Below are 20,263 nucleotides of genomic sequence, written 5' to 3'. Positions count from 1 at the left end.
CTTCTTGACCAGCACGATGCGCACGAGGCTCTGTATGAGCGTGTGGACGTGCGCGCAGCACCGCGCCGGGTTCTTGACGAAGTCGGCCGCAATACCTTAACTATTTGACTCTACGCTAAAAGCACACTTAACTCCAGCTACTTAAGTTTCATTATCGCGTACCCTTGGTCTTAGGGTCATCCTTCTTGACCAGCACGATGCGCACGAGGCTCTGTATGAGCGTGTGGACATGAGCGCAGCACCGCGCCGGTTTCTTGACGAAGACAGCCGCAATACCTTAACTATTTGACTCTACGCTAAAAGCACACTTAACTACAGCTACATAGGTTCTAATATCGCATACCCTTGGTCTTGGGGTCATCCTTCTTGACCAGCACGATGCGCACGAGGCTCTGTATGAGCGTGTGGACGTGCGCGCAGCACCGCGCCGGGTTCTTGACGAAGTCTACCGCCATTTGGCTCCACACTAAACGCAAACTTAACAACAGTTACTTAGGTTCCATTATCGCGTACCCTTGGTCTTGGGGTCATCCTTCTTGACCAGCACGATGCGCACGAGGCTCTGTATGAGCGTGTGGACGTGCGCGCAGCACCGCGCCGGGTTCTTGACGAAGTCGGCCGCCATACCTTAACTATTTGGCTCTACGCTAAAAGCACACTTAACTACAGCTTCTTAAGTTTCATTATCGCGTACCCTTGGTCTTGGGGTCGTCCTTCTTGACCAGCACGATGCGCACGAGGCTCTGTATAAGCGTGTGGACGTGAGCGCAGCACCGCGCCGGGTTCTTGACGAAGTCGGCCGCCGCCGCGATACTGAGCGACTCGCAAGGGTTGATACGCGCGCGGTCTTGTTCCGTGAACTCCCGGTCTACTTGCATGACCTCGTGGAGACGAGCTTTGGCCCTGGAGATAAGAATGTGGACACATTAGACTTCATTAGAGTACGATATCTCTTCTCATCAAAACTCAGCCTGTGGAGATCGTTGCAACCCACACGAACCTTGGCCGTGGGGATAAAATGCAGACGCATAAAAGTACAAAAGTCTTCGTTAAAAAGGCGGGTCATATCATACACCTATGAACGTATGTGGGGATTTTTGTAACACACATGTTTTTCCCAACGGCTCACGTCGAAAGACATTTAACCGCGTGGTCACCCTGTAGCCAGTAAACTCTAATTTAATTCTGTGTATCAGGCATTGAATAAACAATAATCCTGCTTATATCAAGTAAACAATAGGTTGATAGTGACAACAATTCACGGCTTCTTACATATTCTGCACCTTAGAAGAATCACAATCGTTATCCAGTAGCCCATTCGTGTTAGCTGACTTGACCATCTGCACCAGTATAGGCGTGAGCTCGCCCTCCAACGCCAACAGCCCTTTGGCGAAGGCTGCAGCAGTCATCTGTACGCGACCTTCATCTGACGCGTAGATCTTGAGGTCGTGACGGAACGTTGAATGTAGTCTGAGCAGACCGAGGCCTTGGGTGCCGCCTTCGCCTGGAGAGAAACAGTTGGATAAATATCTTAAATAGGTATTGATATAAGAACCAGACTATGACGTATGGTAATTTTGCCCATACTTCTATTCTGTAAATATTAGAAAACGACGTATTAGACTTTGTTTTCATGTGATGAATTTAGAGACCCATGCATGGGTCTCGCTTGCACAGTAAAGCCTGGTTCAGACTTATTTGCGTCAAACGGTAACCGCACGGTCACCGCCTCAGCGCTAATGAGAACCACCCAAAAACCGCGCGGTTATCGCGTGTCTGAACCAGATCTACAGGGTGACTGGTAATTAGTGGGAATGAGTGGGTAGTCCTTATTTAACCCTTTCAAAGATATTCCTACTTAAAGAGTGTAACCAAAAATTTTTAAATAGTAATAAATCCTAAAAAAATTAGATTTTGGCCTACTTTGTTTTGTTTTGCAACAAAGATAATTCTAAATAAGTGATATTAATTGGTAAATCTTCGTAACTGTCATTTTTTATACACAAACTGCAAAACAAAAACATAAATAAGGACGGTAGGTCTCATAGTAATATCTGTCAGAATAACCCTAGACTAAATCCCCTTAACGGCTCCGCCACTAATTTCCAGACAACCTGTATTTATAATATTGTGTGTACCTGGGATGTGGCGCCCCTGGCCGCCTGGATACATGCAGCGGAACATGCGGCCCAGCTCCTCGGCCTGGATGCGGCCGGCCGGCGTCAGCTCGCCGCCCCACTTCAGGATCAGAACCAGAGACGGGTCGCCCGCGCAGCCTACTGCAATTGCAAACGATTTTCATTCAACAACCAATTTGTGTTACCAGTGTTGACTTATGGTTCGGAAACGTGCCCTAGGCTTTATACAGAAACTCAAAGTTGCACAGCGTGCTATGGAGAGGGCTATGCTCGGTGTTTCTTTACGAGATCGAATCAGAAATGAGGAAATCCGTAAACGAACTAAAGTCGCTGACATAGCCCGACGGATTAGCAAGCTAAAGTGGCAATGGGCAGGGCACATAGTACGCAGAACTGACGGCCGATGGGGCAGCAAGGTTCTGGAGTGGAGGCCGCGTACCGGAAAACGCCGCGTGGGACGTCCACCCACAAGGTGGACCGACGACATCGGAAGACGCTGGACGCAGGCCGCTACCAACCAAGCAACATGGAAAGCATTGGGGGAGGCCTATATTCAGCAGTGGACGTCCTATGGCTGAGATGATGATGAACTGTATTATACTCGGCGCAAAGACTCCTGGCAGGCAGTGTAATAATAAAACAGGACATATTACATTTTCTCCCGCACTCGCACTGGTTATATGTAGGTGTCGTCATACATAGGCGGGCATAAAGTTGTTTATAATAAAATAATGGCGAGTGTGCATCTTTGTCTCAAAAATTACTTATGACCCCACCTGCCACGAGTCTTTGCGCCGAGTATAGTTTCATAGCACCGTTAGGTTGACTTTGGCATGCATTTCAACGATGCAGTTTTCCGCTAGTTCAAAAACGCACATTCGCTAATTTATAATGATTAATCACAAAAAAACAACTCGATAAATAGCGTATTAAAAATAGGCGCCAATTATTATAACATTTTTATATTCTATTGTTATTTTTTACGATTCTCCGAGTATGATTTGTATGTCCTGTTTACATCTTGTTAATAGCAAGTAATCAAATGCATACTTTTTCTAAAAAATATGTTAGTTATATTTTACAGTTCCATTAAAGTAGTTAAATGATATGGTATGTACATAAATAAATATCACAGCAAAAGCGACATGAATCCAGCAAGCTTTCCCATCTTATTAAGATACTTAATACTTATTAAATCGTTTTGTGCTACTTTGGTTTTTCTGCAGAATGTGTGCTTGTATGTGGCTATGTGGTATATGCGATGGTATTATGCTTGTTGGCAGAATTATGATACGAAAAGTGATTTGTGCCCTAGTAACATGCGTTTGAAAGGTTTGCGAGTGCATATGCATGTGATAGCATGTGTTACGTGACCGAGTGCATAGGTGTACAAGGGTAAGTAAGTTAGGTAAGCATGGATTATGTGATCACGTAACTGCTTCTGAAACGCAATCTGTAACCTGTAAGTACTCATGTACTTCAAAAAAATTTTCGCATCGAGATCCATAATCTTCATTTTAACTGTAGGTATAGATCGTTTTATCCACGAAAACGCGCCCCACCATTCTTCCGCTAATGTTTGAGTGTTATCGGTACACGCTAAATATCGGTATAATAATGTTTGAGTGTTATCAAACTCCCACACCCCGCGCTTCCCTCGACCAAAAATTGGTGGACCGCGTCTTCGTGGATGAAACGATCTACATATATTGGAATGCAAAAGTTGAACATGTGCGAGAGTGTTTACAATATGTGTGAGGATATCATCATGCATGTGCGAGTGTGCCCTTATGTGCTGGTGTCTCTATAGCAGTAAGGCAGTGGGTTTGCTACCGTACGCGGGCGGCGCGTTACCGTCGTCGGAGTACTTCGTCTGCACCTTGCGGGTGATCCCGAGGAGTGCATGTGCGAGTGTTTACAATATGTGTGAGGGTATCATCATGCATGTGCTAGTGCGCCCTTATGTGCTGGTGTCTCTATGGCAGTAAGGCAGTGGGTGTGCTACCGTACGCGGGCGGCGCGTTACCGTCGTCGGAGTACTTCGTCTGCACCTTGCGGGTGATCCCGAGGAGTGCATGTGCGAGTGTTTACAATATGTGTGAGGGTATCATCATGCATGTGCTAGTGCGCCCTTATGTGCTGGTGTCTCTATGGCAGTAAGGCAGTGGGTGTGCTACCGTACGCGGGCGGCGCGTTACCGTCGTCGGAGTACTTCATCTGCACCTTGCGGTTGATGCTGAGGAGTGCATGTGCGAGTGTTTACAATATGTGTGAGGATATCTTCATGCATGTGCGAGTGTTTACAATATGTGTGAGGATGTCATCATGCATGTGCGGGTGTGCCCTTATGTGCTGGTGTCTATGGCAGTAAGGCAGTGGGTGAGCTACCGTACGCGGGCGGCGCGTTACCGTCGTCGGGGCTGGTACTCCATCTGCACCTTGCTTTATAATGAAACTAGCTTTCCGCCTGCGGCTTCGCCCGCGTGGAATATTGTCTGTCACAGAAAAACTTTTTCATACATTTCAGGATTCAAATGTGGTATGAGCAGATTAACATTTTCAAACACTCATAACGATCCTGAGGAGTGCATGTGCGAGTGTTTACAATATGTGTGAGGATATCATCATGCATGTGCGGGTGTGCCCTTATGTGCTGGTGTCTATGGCAGTAAGGCAGTGGGTGAGCTACCGTACGCGGGCGGCGCGTTACCGTCGTCGGGGCTGGTACTCCATCTGCACCTTGCTTTATAATGAAACTAGCTTTCCGCCTGCGGCTTCGCCCGCGTGGAATATTGTCTGTCACAGAAAAACTTTTTCATACATTTCAGGATTCAAATGTGGTATGAGCAGATTAACATTTTCAAACACTCATAACGATCCTGAGGAGTGCATGTGCGAGTGTTTACAATATGTGTGAGGATATCATCATGCATGTGCGGGTGTGCCCTTATGTGCTGGTGTCTATGGCAGTAAGGCAGTGGGTGAGCTACCGTACGCGGGCGGCGCGTTACCGTCGTCGGGGCTGGTACTCCATCTGCACCTTGCGGTTGATCCCGAGAAGTGCATGTGCGAGTGTTTACAATGTGTGTGAGGATGTCATCATGCATGTGCAGGTGTGCCCTGTTACGTGCGGCAGTAAGGCAGTGGGTGTGCTACCGTACGCGGGCGGCGCGTTACCGTCGTCGGAGTACTTCATCTGCACCTTGCGGTTGATCCCGAGGAGTGCATGTGCGAGTGTTTACAATATGTGTGAGGATATCATCATGCATGTGCTAGTGTGCCCTTATGTGCTGGTGTCTCTATGGCAGTAAGGCAGTGGGTGTGCTACCGTACGCGGGCGGCGCGTTACCGTCGTCGGAGTACTTCATCTGCACCTTGCGGTTGATCCCGAGGAGTGCATGTGCGAGTGTTTACAATATGTGTGAGGATGTCATCATGCATGTGCAGGTGTGCCCTGTTACGTGCGGCAGTAAGGCAGTGGGTGTGCTACCGTACGCGGGCGGCGCGTTACCGTCGTCGGAGTACTTCATCTGCACCTTGCGGTTGATCCCGAGGAGTGCATGTGCGAGTGTTTACAATATGTGTGAGGATATCATCATGCATGTGCTAGTGTGCCCTTATGTGCTGGTGTCTCTATGGCAGTAAGGCAGTGGGTGTGCTACCGTACGCGGGCGGCGCGTTACCGTCGTCGGAGCTGGTACTCAATCTGCACCTTGCGGTTGATCCCGAGGAGTGCATGTGCGAGTGTTTACAATGTGTGAGGATGTCATCATGCATGTGCTAGTGCGCCCTTATGTGCTGGTGTCTCTATGGCAGTAAGGCAGTGGGTGTGCTACCGTACGCGGGCGGCGCGTTACCGTCGTCGGAGCTGGAGCCACGCGGGCGCCCGCGGGGCTGGTACTTCATCTGCACCTTGCGGTTGATGCCCGAGAAGTGACCGTACCTGGAAACAAACACCTTCCAATAATGTCCAGAACATTTGATGGAACAAGGCCCACAAGGGACTACTCACATAAGGGGAATGGTACATTATTATTCGTCACCTAAAAATCTTGCCGTTCCGTCCCGATAATGTGCGCAGTCGGTAAGAGAGATTTTACGCACAACGGCTGCTGTGTCGCCAGTTCATTTTTCTGGATTATTCCACTTTGGATTGTCACATCAATGGGGGACTGCGAACTTGCATTCAGCTATGTACTGAATGGGGGTTTGTGGAATAAAAGTTCACAATCTCCCATTGATGGTAAGTCAGTGAGGATAAGTAAAATAATCCCTTTTTCTTTGAAACTGGCTAGACACACTGCCGCGTGTCTACATCAAAAGGATGAATTTGTGTTGAAATTCTATTTTAGGGCATTTGAATAGACGTAAAAATCAAGGACACGTGTTTGTGTCGAATTTGTGATAAGCTATAGAAATATCATTGATTATTTTATCATCGTGATTAGATCTTACGATAAACCCTGTCGGCGTTCTCTAGAAATGATACCATCTACAATATTGTGTTTACCGTCTTTAATACTTACATTTCAAGTACGCTTTTGAGTTGCTCGAGTTTGCCTTGCTTCTCCTCAATCTCAGGGTCAGCATGGCGCGTATGTATATCGGCTAATAGAGCCCGAGCGATGTCCAATATCTCTTGCAGTTGCTTCGGCTTCTTTAGCTTCACATGACCACGCTTGAAGCCTTCATACTTTTCAAAAATCTCAAAGAATCTGCAATAAATGACGTCATCTTATAGCATCTATTTCCATAACCTTGGCCGGTAATTGAGGACAATTTTCATGGCTTCTGCTAAAATTATCTCGAGCGATAAAATTATCAGTATGTACACTTATCTACGTCGCGTTTGATAAATAGTGGAAAGAGTTTAATGAAGTTTAATTAAAAATATTGTTATTTACAAAACTAGATGTTATTTATCACAAATGTCAACTTATATTATTATTTATTACCTACATCTTCTAAGTAAACATTTTTGCAAACCGTAATTTTATTAAAAGTGTGTTGATGACACGTGATGACACGTCCAATTAACCTAATTGCAGTATGGCGTGTTCAAAATTAGTTTAACAGCTGTGAACATTGTAAGGCATCTTTATAGACAAGTACACTCACCTCGGGTGTCGAACTTCCACCTTCATCTTCTGTTTTGGCGTCCTATCGCCGTGCCTGATGACGGCTACCACGCATCGCAGCTCCATCATCTTGCCAAAGGTGGTAGGCACTATCGGCGGGTCGTCCAACTGAAACGGCACCGACCAAGGGATATGCAGCGTTGGCGCCAGCTCCCTAAGGATCATATTCCCGAGAATCTTCGCGCAGTCATCGTAGTACTTGTTCGAGTTCTTCACGAACGAAAAACCGTTGACGTCGCACACAAAAGACTTGCCGTTCGCTCTGAGAATGAAATACGACACATGTTTATAGAAATTTATATTTCAAATCACAATGGGTTTCCATCGCTATTGTTATGAACAATAATCAACATTACCTCAACAAATCGAATCCGCAAACTGTCTGCTTGAACGCCAAGCACACCTTTCTCGATATCAACTTCTCTTGGTTGGAGAGAATCACTGGGTATCTGATCTCTTTGCCCTCGGAATCCCGTTCGACCTTCCCGTCCAAAGCTGGACTCTTTCGCGCTTCTGCGTGCGCGTAGTCAGGGCCTACTGTGTACACTTTTACATCTGTTCCTGAAAAGATAATTCACATTTTTACTTAGATGATTGGTGGTCAAAGATTTGAAAGGGTTAGTGGATGAAAGCAAACATCTTACCATCAGTAGGCATAAAATCTTCATAAATAAAGGAACCTGTTTTCCTAACTCGAGATTCGGGAGAGTAAATACTGCTACGACTTCCTATCTGAAATACACAAAAATATAAAAGTTAAAAGACTTGTTTGCTTACTTTAGCAGATTAACACGAAGAGGCGTTTGGATGCCGGCATAGACAGTTTCGTGTAGTCTGCTTACGCATGTCAAGTAAATGTTTTAACCCTCAATCAGTCCACGGTACCACATTATTTTGAATTTTGTTGTTCAAGTCCAAAACCAATGACGAATTTTTACTTGCTTGTCCGATCAAGGGTTAAGCGACGTTACGAAAATTACATTCTTACTTTTCTCGAACAAAGTGGTACCTTTCTAAATAACCGCTGGCTTCCTCCGCCGGCAGACGTCGGGTAATAAATGTATATGTTGTGATCTTCCGCAGACACTGGCTTCTCCACAAACGGCTTGTTGAACACGACGCCGTTCACCTCCACATGGTCTTCTGATTCGACCAATTCGTGATCTAAAATGAACGGTAAATTAGCTCGAAGTTTGTATGTTAAAAAATATAAATCATGAAAATATAAACTCACGTTTTGGATCTGGCGAATCTCTATCTAAAACCGCGTATCGCGGAATTTCTATACCCTCATTCTCCAATATTGCATAAACTTTCCTACGATCCTGAAAGTAATACAACAGGTGAGAAATATGATAGGTATGAGTAACTAAGTACATAATATTCTACTTAAAATGGCGCATACCTGTATATCATACTGCATGTGAAGATTGTTTATTACATAGGGCTTCCTTAACTTCTCATATTGAATGGCTTTGTCTAAGGGGAAGCCTTTTGAGTGAAATGAGATTAGACAGTCACAAATTGGCCATTCTTCCACTGGTTTCTATAATAAAATTGCACAATGAGTTAACAGACTCGAACGACATGACCGCAAGAGCAATGAACATATAGTATAGGCGGCGGAAAATATGGCGAACGCGTCAACACTAGCGATCAATTCGAAACCCGACACCGCCCGCGTCCAACAAAGCTTGTAAGTGTATATTACTGAAGCCATTCAATGGAATTATTGATGCTTCGCACGACATCATAAACGGTACCCACATTCTAAGTGTGATTATGTACTTCTACTCTATTTAATCTACAGGAAAGTTTTAATCATAGGAAGTTGTTAATGAAAAGACTGCTACGAAAATATCACCAAGTAATAGTGAAACAAAATACGCTGAAACAATGTTATACCTGCAAAAACATACTTCAAGGCCAATGGATTACCAATGCAAATTATTACTCTACATAAGCAAACTGAATTCACATTAAGCGCAATGGAAATTTTGGGTGTACGATATGTTTGTAAAATGGTTTATACTATTATTTTGTTCCACTATAAAGGTTAGATATTGGGAGAACCTTAAGGATAACCTCCTCTGGGAAGACGAGCATCTTGATGTACTCGAACTCGTCGAGGCGGGTGAGGATCTCCTTCATGGGTTTCGACTGCGACTTCTTGGCCATGGCGCAGACGCCGACCACCACCTTTTTGCCGCCATCGCAGTGCGGATCCAACGAGTCGCACAGATCCAACTCGCCCTGATGTTATTAAGCATGTATTCAACTTCACAATCAATTTAATATTTCTAAATCGCTTTTCAGATGGAGGTGTTTATATTATTGCTAGTGAGGATCATAAATTGAAAAATACTAGCATTTAGAATATTTTTAAACATTTTAACTTCAAATTAAATTATTGTAAAATAAGTAGATGTGTAAGTAAAAAATGTGTAACAAAACTTAATTATGTTGAAATAAAATATTGTAGAGCCCATATAACATTATTCTTTGAGTACTGTAATTTAAAGATAATTATGATAGTCAAAATCATATTTAATTAAACACACCAAGTCCCGAGACACTTGTTATCTTATAAATTGGGTCATAATAATTGTTGACAGCAAGTACAGCAAAATTTTACCACTACAAATTACTTATTAATGGTCAACAAGATTTTATTTTCACATCACAAGCCACGATGGCAAGTAGGTGCACAGATTCATAAACAGCACTATTGACCCCAGTGTTAATCAATTCAAATTATGCTCACATCTGGCAAGCATTCGTCACAATAACAAAACTCGTCATCACTTTGCTCCTTCTTTTTTTTGTTCCTCCATCTTTTGAGGCGCCACCAGTCCTTTAACCACTGCCACTCCATCACACACTAATACTATCACTTAAATCATGATTGAAAAATTACTGATAAGGAAAATGAACAACCTCGCCCATGATTGGCCTACACACTGTGTACATGATAACTGAGATAAACTTGACATGAATTAACATATTGCATTACCTCACATGTCATTGTCAGTTGAGCACTTGTAGCTATAAATATTCGCCTTGTGTAACTATTTATATGCTAATAGATAGGACAGAGCCGCTTGTTGTCTACGTTCTGAACAAATTGCCACTTTAATTTATACCTTATCAGTGAGCTCTACTAGTGCAGGATAATACGGACAAACATTTGAACTAAAGTGATAATATTTAAGCCATAACAAGCCTTGGGGTGATCCAATATTACCTACTAGATAAAGATTAAGTTCTGCGTAATCGTGTTCATTTCAAATTATAAAGAAGTATAGTTGTTTCAACAGTTTACTAGCAATTCCCTTGTGTGAACAACTTGCCAAGGTATAACATTATGTATACTAAAATCGTTTCAATAATGTTACAAAGATTGAACTTCCAATCGTAAAAGACTCACCGGTGATCTTATTGGGACAAGATTACCATCATCGCCAACATAAAACTGAGGTTGACGAGAAGCCTGCCGCAACCCTTGGTACCCATGTTCGAGCTCAGTGTATGACATTACCTACATGCATCCAACTAATTTATTATATTCCAATGCAACTAATAATCCAGAACTTTATATAATTCTAGGAAAAACTAAGTAAAAAAATAGGCAAAATACAAAAATATTTTTTGGATGACAATAGCATTGACGTAATTGACGTTTTTTGACAACTTTTCACTCACTGTGACGTTGACATATCAGTGATATTAGCTTTAGTGATGCATATTTTTGTGTTAGCTTTAGTTATCGATAAATTAATTAAATGGTAAGGAGTCCTCATTGATTTCATAAGTCTATGAATTGACCATACCTACAAAAAAACGTGAATTGAAAAATAAAATGGGTATAGTTCCAAAATACTGGACTGTCCTGTCGATGACATTGACAGTGGGGCGCCACCGTCAATACCGGATCGCTGGTTCAGATTTTTGCCATGTTGGAAACCATATAGTTGAACGATGGTAGCGCCCCCCTGTCATTGAGTTTGGCGGGACAGTTCAGCGTGGGTCATCTATATTGTTACTGATGCTATTTCTTTTTAAAAGACGGTAAAAGAAAAACTAAAATATAAAATATGACGGGTGTGCATCATTTATCTCACTTTACCATACGTATAGCCTGACCAGCGGGTCTAGTCAAAACGCACTTTAAAATCGCAAACCCATCGCAAACCAGTCGCAAACAAATAAACAAATCGCAAAAGAGGTCGATAACAAAAAAGGCTTAGTCAAACGGCAAAAAATCGAATCGCAAAGCCCTACCTATCGATAATCGAAAGACTGGATTGAAATTTCCCATACAAAGGCTTAGCCAACATGCATTTAAGACTCAATCAAAATCGAATCGAATCGCAACAACCGCCATTTTCATTGCGATTACTAAAACCCCGGTGATAAGCTTCGATTCGATCGAAAACCAATAGGGTGAGTTGCACCACCTAACTTTGACCGTAACTATGACGTTAACCGGTGTTTTTTGTATGGAGTTTGACAGATTTTAGACGTTTGTCAAAGTTAAACTAAGATGGTGCAACCCACCCTAAATCTGTTTTGACAAATCCGTATCGCGATGTCGTTTTGACAGTTAGTTTGACGGCAAAGCATAGACGTAAACAGAGAGCAGAAAGAAGGAAGAAACAAATTAAAAAAAAAAAGCTAAAAAAAGTAAAAACAATCGCAAAGTCATAGACATTTTTTAACTTTTATTCGATTTTGAATGAACTTTTATATCGCCGCGTCGTTGGTGGTTCAATGTGCATTTTGGCTGCCATTTTCCGATCGAATCGAATTACTGGTGACGCGGCGACTGACATTAGTGAAAACTTCCTATTGGTTTGGGATGGCATTTTGACTAGACCCACAGAAAGAAGGAAGAAACAAATTAAAAAAGAAAAGCTAAAAAAAGTAAAAACAATCGCAAAGTCATAGACATTTTTTAACTTTTATTCGATTTTGAATGAACTTTTATATCGCCGCGTCGTTGGTGGTTCAATGTGCATTTTGGCTGCCATTTTCCGATCGAATCGAATTACTGGTGACGCGGCGACTGGCATTAGTGAAAACTTTATATTGGTTTGCGATGGCATTTTGACTAGACCCACAGGAACATAAAAACCCTGGCATAGAGGCGCGTCAATTGCATTTGATAGTGCAACACTGAGTACAGTCGTACCTGTGTTAAATTAATAGGCTAACTATAAGTATCAGGATTTAGGATTACGGGCTAATTTGATATTTTCATAAATTAACGAAAAAATATTATTATAGGTAACCTGGTTTAAATAAATTAAATGAAACCATCAATCGAGCTAGTAGGATTTATTTTATTATTCATCAATAATCAAATTCAGAACTTGAATATTCAACTGCAATGTCTGCTCATGAACGCTTCAAACTCGGTACTTCTTTCCCAATTCCATAAAATTCAACACTTAGAAAGTGACAAAAAAAAATTAAAATAGGTAGTTGAAACAAACCACAGCTAATTTTCATAGTGAACTGTACTATACGATACACATGTCAGTCAATTTGACAACCTTTGTCGGAAACATTATTCAATGAAAATATTATCCGAACCCTTAGTATTTCTCTTCGACAAATACTTTAACACATTGTGAACCACTTTTCTTTCACGACTATAAAAAGATTTTAGCAATTTAATTCACAAAATCAATTGCGCACATTTAAAATAAAGTTTGTTTACACTTTGACAGCAATAGACTGACATGCAAGGTGACATGACAATGAAGTTTTCAGTAACTGTTGCCATTAAAAGAAATTAGTACCATTAGTTTTCCGCAACATGGCGAGGGTTTTTATGTTCCTGGTCAGGCTATAAGTAGGATTTTTTATACAGATCGATAGGCCCATTTACCTCCGGTGTCCAGCCAGTGTCCAGTCCACTGTGCAGCCAGTGTGACTTTGTTGAGGACATTCTGTAAATAAGGCGCCTCCATATAAATGATAGTTCATTGGTAGTCGTAATTTTATTTCTGAACGCTAATGTCATTCATTATTGACATTGAATTTGACACTTGTCAACAAAAACTTGTTCTCATTTCCACGTTGTTTTTTGATTGAACTTACTTTCCACCTATTTCTTTGTAACTTTCTGTATCATTAAACAAGATTTTTGAAAAGCAATAGAAAATGTTCATACAGACTTCAATGTCCCCAGAATTATTTTGGAAGTCCGTCAATATTTTGATAACCAAATTCAATGTTATTAATAAAAGGTTATGGGGTTGCAATACAATTTTCAGTTGTTGTTGCAAACCTACAAATAATATGTGGGAGCATCCCAAAACTTGTACAAAATTGCAAGATAAAGGAGATCCTCAGCCAGACATAGACTTACTATTCAAGGAATTGCAAATAGAACAGTGTATTGGAGCTGAAGAAGTTGATGCTTGTGCAACAGTTGTTGTAATTGAATTACTTCCAAAATTATATTCACAGAAGAAAGCATATCAGCTAATTCTTATGGAAAAAGGGAAAGAGCTTGTAACTTTCTATGATATAACACCAGAAGGATATAACCAAAACTTGTGTCCTGATTTTATTTATTCACTTGCTTTAGAAAATGGGATATTGTCATTGAAAACTAATTTAGGTTGGCTATTATTACTTATACAGACATAATTTTATAACACTGTAAAGCATTTATTTATACTGCTTAAAATATTTTATCTTTACAGACAATGTTTCTAACTCAAAATCATACCAATGGCTAGTAAAGCAAGTACTACCACAATTTGTGAAATGGGGAGAGGAAGAAAATGTAAAGAAGCACATGTGTACTGAATCTTTGAGTTTGATATCAACAGATGATTATTACAAAAAGTATAATGAGCTAAAACTCAAATATGGTAAAGAAATGGTTGAGGTAATAACTATCTATAATTTGTGTACTTTTTTTAATAAGTAGTATACATAGTTAACATTTCTAATTATCATTTCTAGATTTGGCCAGAAGTAACAGACCCCTCTAAGTTTGTGTATGAGGATGTTGCAATAGCTACATATTTATTGTTGCTGTGGGAAAATGGAAATGAAGAAAATAGAAAGAAAACTTTTGTAGACCTTGGTTGTGGTAATGGGTTGTTGGTCTATATTCTAACTAAAGAAGGACATACTGGAGTGGGCATAGATGTGAGAAAAAGACAAATATGGGATATGTATCCTGATGATGTGAAACTAGAGGTAAGAATCCAGTAAAATATAATTTACATTGGAATATTAAATGTAGATCTTATTTAATAAATTGTGCTTACCTGTTATTTTCAGATAAAAACAATAATACCATCAGATTTGAATTTATTCCCTGAAGCTGATTGGCTAATTGGAAACCACTCAGATGAACTTACACCATGGATACCAGTAATTGCTGCCAGAAGTTCCTACAAATGCAATTTTTTCCTTCTCCCATGTTGTGCTTTTAATTTTGATGGTAGTAAATACCAAAGAAAAGATTCTTCTAAAAGCCAGTACACAGAATATCTAGAGTATGTCAAAGATTTATGTGTAAGTTGTGGATTTGTCACACATGTGGACAGGCTAAAGATTCCTAGTACTAAAAGGATATGCCTTGTGGGACAAAAGAGATCACATACAGAAGACATGTACTTAGAATATTGCAATGACATCAAAAAGTTAATAGATAAAAGTTGTGGATGTACAGACAATAAAGCTAGCAAATCTGACCCTTGGGTGGCAGACTTCAAAGCTAGAGATCCAGTAGAAAGAATAAGAAATTGCACCAAAATAGACAAAGGTACCATAGAATCAATGGTAAATTGCATTGCAAATTATTTACTGCAAGGTTGTAATTTGGAGACTGAATGGTCTTGTGGTAGGTTAGTGAATTTATGTGAACTAATCCATTTGTTAAATGAGGACCAACTGAAAGCCATGAAAGCTGAATGTGGTGGACTACAAACTCTTTTAAGGAATCATCATCATATTTTTAAAGTGCAAAGTGGTCAAGTTCAGTTACGGTATCCTAAAAATATTGATGAAGTGAGCAAAAATGTCTCCAAACCTAATAAAAACATAAAAGTGAAGCGAAAATCTTGTTGGTTTTATGCTCATCATCCACAAGGTTGCCCACTAATAGACAGTAAGTGTAGTTATTTACATCAAAAGTGAGTGTATTTATATTTATGTAAGAATAATATGATTATTATGTAGCTATTATAATAGTTTGTATAAAACTTTAAATAAAAAATGATTTTTAAAACATATTTATTTATAAATTCAGTCTATTTAATTATTAACTTTATTATACCACAGATATAGTAATTAAATTATACATATAATAGTATAATTGAAACTATACATAATCTATATTACCCTCATTTATTAAATGCCTCAGATCTGGAAAATAGGTATTTACAACTAATCCCAATATCCCCTTATCTACACCTTTATCATACCTTTAGTGTTCAAAGTATAAAATTATTATTTGTAAGTGTATTATATTGATACAAGGTCACTATTGTGTAACAGTATTACTCAATTTCGAAAAACTTATTTAGCTCTGATAAATTCCTCTCATCAACTAACTTGGCCACATCATGCTCACCCATGAAAGAGCAAACCATTCTCAAAGTGGTCCAAATAGTTGAGGAGCTGGTGTCTACAGAGGATGAACTTGGATGCAAACTCTTAGATTTGTATTGCTGATTCAATGCCACAAGGAAGTGCTCTGCTGCCTGTTTGTGAGCTCCTAAATTCATGCAAGTGATGCCCACATTGTACCTGGCTCTGATGAACCCCGGTTCCAAATTCAAAGCATGATGATAAGCTTCAACTGCCTCTTCAGACCTTTCACTATTAGCCAGTGTGGCTCCCAGTCTGTTCCACAACTTGGCATTATCACTGGCAACACTTAAAGCAGTTTTAAAACAGTCTACAGCTTTGTCATACTCTTGATTTATGTTGAACAACACACCCAAACCATTTTGCACATCAGGATCAATCTGATTTGGGTTCAATTGTGCTGCTTTGATGTAAAATGTCTTTACATGGTTCTCCAAGTCTTTGATATCTAAATTTTTAGGATCAATATCTAAGGGACACAGGTCACTGTATTTAGGACTAGCTTTCAACCAATCAAATAATGACATGTACGCATATTTGGACATGTTCTCATTTGTGTAAGCCGCAGCCAGAGTTAGATAAGCTTCCAATTGCCTGGGGTCTATTTCTAGAGACTTCTTCAGGGCGGTTATGGCCAGAGGATCTTGTTCATTTTCAGCTTGAGTCGTGCCGAGCAGGAACCATGCCTCAGCAGAGTCTGGAGCCTGCTGTACTGCAGCTTCAAAGCACAGCACTGCTCCTGGTATATCTCCCATTTTCAATTTCTCCTTGCCTATTTCAAGAGCACTCTTATTTTCTAACATAACATTTGCTTCAGTGAAGTTATATTCTTTACTAATGCCATTTGCTTCTTCTGATCCCCAGTAGTCAGAAACATCACTGAGCTTAGCCCATTCATCTTTATATTTTTCTGCCATTTCATCTAAAATCTCATCTTTACTAAGCTTTTTCTGGTCTTCAGTAGTTGCACCCAAGTTGAGCTCTCCTGCACTTATTTTTTTCATAAAGTTCATAAACTGATTGTAAGCAAGTTCATCATCATCCTTCACACTGTTCACATATTCTTGAGCCTTAGCTTTGACATCAGTGTTTTCTAATTCAGATTCATTCAGATATTGGATTTGAACATTAGAAGGACCTGGAGCATGAAGAAAAGGCTGGTGAGGCATTTGAAATGGCCTCATCATTGTTGGAGGCATGAAGGAAACTGATGGCCCTGCTGACCAAGGCCGGCTGGTTTGAGGTATGAAGTTCTGAACTTGATGATTTGTGTTGAGTGGTTGTGTGGTTTTAGCTTGATCCGAAACTGGCAAATTATTGAGAAGAGTGTTCATGTTGAACGTTTGTGGCACCTGAGAGTTCTGGGCCATAAATTCGTGCACAAAGCTGTCCGCCTGAGAAAGAGGTTGCGAGAAAGATGCATCGCGACCGACGATACTGGAGAGCTGTACCAATGAATTATTTCCACCGCAGTCACCTCCTACTAATTTATTGAGTGACATTTTGCTGTAGCACAGTTACGTGACACACCACTATAATTTACCAATCTAACAGTGTAATCGTAGGAATCTTTCGCTTTTATGCGTTCATGTTTATCAAAAGTGCAAAGTTCATGATGATAACGCAAACGCTTTTTTTACCATATGTCTGTCATCAGTGTCAAATTGTTAATATTATTATTTGAACGATTATCCAAGTTTTTAATGAACACATTTTAAAAGTCCATCGAGATATTGAACTAGGAGTCGATCAGATTAACGCACTTCAAGTTTTTGTAAGCTAAAGTAGTTTTATTTAATAACAATAATGTTTTTAACGATATAATAATCCCTATCCAAACGATGCTTTCAAGCGCGTGTTTTGCTGTACACAATCAACTAAAAGTGTCGATATTCAACATTTTTTGTGGGCAATTTTGTTGAATGTTGACATGCTTTTGTTTACAGCACATTTTTATTTCAATGCGCACATTTGAGCATTTTTGGCAAGAAGAATAAGAACCATTAACGTCTCCTTTTTTCAAAGCCCCCTTTGCTGCTCGAATCAACCAGTCTGTCTGTGCAAAAAAAAATATATTTTGCCGTCAAAATAACAGCTGATTGTCAAATCGCCATAACCTAAAAGTTTTTCTGTAAATTAGGGTTTATTACACTATTTTGAAGTTTTCTCTTATTTAATGAATTAAACTGTTATATTTGAGGTGTTATATGTTTATGGACTCAAACTTCTGAACAACTGGGCTACTTAAATTAAGTTTTAATGATTTAGAGGTTATGTAATAAACTTTTAAATTATTCTTATAAAATGTCTCAAAGCACTGAAAATGCTACCGATACTGAACCAAAAGTTACGGAAGAAAATAGTAAAGCAGACGAAGTTATTATTGAAGATAAATGGCTGGTATGTATATTCCGTCTAAAGTGGTTCAACCATCTGGCTATTAGGCCTTAGATGGCAGGTTTAAAATATTATTACTTTCTTAATCCTACTTCCTACTAATATTATAAATGCGAATGTTTGAATGTCTAGATGTTTGTTACTCTTTCACGCAAAAACTACTGAACGGATTTTGATGAAACTTACGGTATTATTGTTTATAACCCAAAATAACACATAGGCTATAATTTATGACGATATGTGACAAACTAAATTTCACGCAGGTGAAGCCGCGGGCAAAAGCTAGTTATCTATATTATACAGACTGTTCATTTAAATCTTAGTGCAGGCTGTTAATGTAATATTTTAAAATACTGTTATGTACCATGCTTAGCTAAAAGAATTAGCTTCATATAAATCACATAACGTGTAAATCTGCCTAGAAACAATAAAATAAAATTGGTTAAATAACAAATGATTTCCTTCCAGATAAGAGACTGCAGTTTATATGAGGACGAATATGACGAATGCACCAGCTTTAGAGGGAGGTTCCACCAGTATTTTATTTACGGCCGCACGTTAGATTGTAATCAGTGGAAGAGAGACCATGATAATTGCTGCAAATGGGTCAATAAGAAGGATGTGAAAGCTGCTGTAAGTTGAATGAAATTAATTTTATTTAAATGCATGTAGGTACAGGGCGCTCTCTAATAGCATTTATTGATTGTAAACTAGGATACATCAATTAAATATCTTTAAAACAATCATAATCATAATCATTTATTCATTCATAAACATGGGTATTACAGGATGTCACATACAAAATATTCTTAGGTACAGCCATGATTCACCTTTATGGTATATGAATATAAAATTGTCAGTTTGAATATTATACAAATTACTTACAGGAAAAAAAAAACAATGTAGGTATACAGTTATTTTTACATCTTGTCATCAAAGAATGTTCTAATGTCATAGTATACCTTTTCAGTGAGGAAGCCATTGAGCGCAATTTTAAACCTTTTAATATCATTAATTGACCTGATATACAAAGGAATTTTATTATAAATTTTTGGTGCCATGCAGTTTACACTCATTCTTCGGAGAAGGGTTTTGCATTGATGAGTAAATTTCAGTGTGCCCTCACGACGACTTCCGACATCTTACATCATAAAAAGTATTATAAATGTATTCCACAAGAAGAAAACACTTTGTTATTCTTCTGTATCTTAGGTATTAACAGTAATGTTGTTAGTATTATTAGTCAGACTAAAAGATTCCTAAAACATTGTAAAACTTGTCTTTTTAAATAGAAGTTCTACTTATTGTATAAAATTGTATGCATGTAGATTGATTTTAATCACACAGTCATTCTCATTATGTCTATCTCTATTTAAGAAGCTAATTATTGTTTGAATAGCATTTAAACTTACCTTACCACAAACCTAACAAAATTTATCAAACTTCATTTTAATTACAGGAAGCAGTGATAAACAGTGAAAAGGCGAGGCGAATGGAAAGGCTAAGGGCTCACTACAGAAACGACACCTGGAAGAAACGTGACGCGCCTCCTGAAGACTGGGCAAAGCCCCTACCAGAGTGGATGGTCAAAAGGGACGAGAACACCTTATTAGCAATAAAAGCAAAAGAAATCAGAGAAGGAAAAGACGAAAAAGTTGAAAAAAGCTTCTGTTCCATCATGTGATACAAGTAGTGTTCAATTATGTGTTAGTTTAAAGGTACTTTAAATTTAATATAGATACAGAAAAGTCTATGTTGTTGTAAAAATGTTTAAAAGTACAAATATTTCATAAGTATTTATTATTCAAGTGTTTTTATTTCATTTATCTCTCTTCTTTATTCTTCATTTTAGTGCTATAATAGTATTAATAAATATTACTCTAGACATAAACTGGCAAAGAGTACTAAAAACTTTGGCTCACAGACAGACTGCAAATAAAGTGTTATCTTTGTTTAAATGTAAACTGTAAC

General features: G+C 39.3%; 4 protein-coding genes across 4 annotated transcripts in view; 2 read left to right on the top strand and 2 right to left on the bottom strand.

Moving 5' to 3' along the window:
- The window catches only part of LOC135071987 (inositol hexakisphosphate and diphosphoinositol-pentakisphosphate kinase), a 34,698-nt gene extending 24,449 nt beyond the window's left edge, over positions 1–10,249 (bottom strand). Inside the window, exons 1-13 of the mRNA XM_063965899.1 lie at positions 10,041–10,249; positions 9,350–9,529; positions 8,682–8,822; positions 8,511–8,601; positions 8,286–8,440; positions 7,921–8,008; positions 7,633–7,837; positions 7,257–7,538; positions 6,665–6,853; positions 5,996–6,081; positions 2,139–2,279; positions 1,273–1,504; positions 695–903 (exon numbers count right to left, since the gene is read on the bottom strand). Coding sequence (XP_063821969.1) covers positions 695–903; positions 1,273–1,504; positions 2,139–2,279; positions 5,996–6,081; positions 6,665–6,853; positions 7,257–7,538; positions 7,633–7,837; positions 7,921–8,008; positions 8,286–8,440; positions 8,511–8,601; positions 8,682–8,822; positions 9,350–9,529; positions 10,041–10,151 — 2,110 coding nt within the window. The 5' untranslated portion in view covers positions 10,152–10,249. The remainder of the gene's footprint in view (positions 1–694; positions 904–1,272; positions 1,505–2,138; positions 2,280–5,995; positions 6,082–6,664; positions 6,854–7,256; positions 7,539–7,632; positions 7,838–7,920; positions 8,009–8,285; positions 8,441–8,510; positions 8,602–8,681; positions 8,823–9,349; positions 9,530–10,040) is intronic.
- A 3,094-nt stretch (positions 10,250–13,343) lies between these two features.
- Positions 13,344–15,508, top strand: LOC135071984 (probable tRNA (uracil-O(2)-)-methyltransferase). Its single transcript, XM_063965896.1, has 4 exons — positions 13,344–13,907; positions 13,993–14,180; positions 14,258–14,497; positions 14,582–15,508. Exons 1-4 carry the CDS (start codon positions 13,445–13,447, stop codon positions 15,440–15,442), a joined length of 1,752 nt encoding a protein of 583 aa, XP_063821966.1. The 5' UTR covers positions 13,344–13,444; the 3' UTR covers positions 15,443–15,508.
- Positions 15,509–15,524: 16 nt separating this feature from the next.
- LOC135071985 (peroxisomal targeting signal 1 receptor) lies at positions 15,525–17,547 on the bottom strand. Its single transcript, XM_063965897.1, has one exon. The coding sequence runs from the start codon at positions 17,395–17,397 to the stop codon at positions 15,805–15,807; it is 1,593 nt and encodes a 530-aa protein (XP_063821967.1). The 5' UTR covers positions 17,398–17,547; the 3' UTR covers positions 15,525–15,804.
- Positions 17,548–17,980: 433 nt separating this feature from the next.
- LOC135071982 (synaptic plasticity regulator PANTS) lies at positions 17,981–20,095 on the top strand. Its single transcript, XM_063965894.1, has 3 exons — positions 17,981–18,295; positions 18,761–18,925; positions 19,752–20,095. The coding sequence occupies exons 1-3, from the start codon at positions 18,200–18,202 to the stop codon at positions 19,974–19,976; spliced, it is 486 nt and encodes a 161-aa protein (XP_063821964.1). The 5' UTR covers positions 17,981–18,199; the 3' UTR covers positions 19,977–20,095.
- Positions 20,096–20,263: the final 168 nt, after the last annotated feature.

This window comes from Ostrinia nubilalis, chromosome 5 (assembly GCF_963855985.1).
Source record: "Ostrinia nubilalis chromosome 5, ilOstNubi1.1, whole genome shotgun sequence".
In the NCBI taxonomy this organism is placed as follows: Eukaryota; Metazoa; Arthropoda; class Insecta; order Lepidoptera; family Crambidae; genus Ostrinia; species Ostrinia nubilalis.
This window is presented reverse-complemented; position numbering and strand designations above follow the sequence as displayed.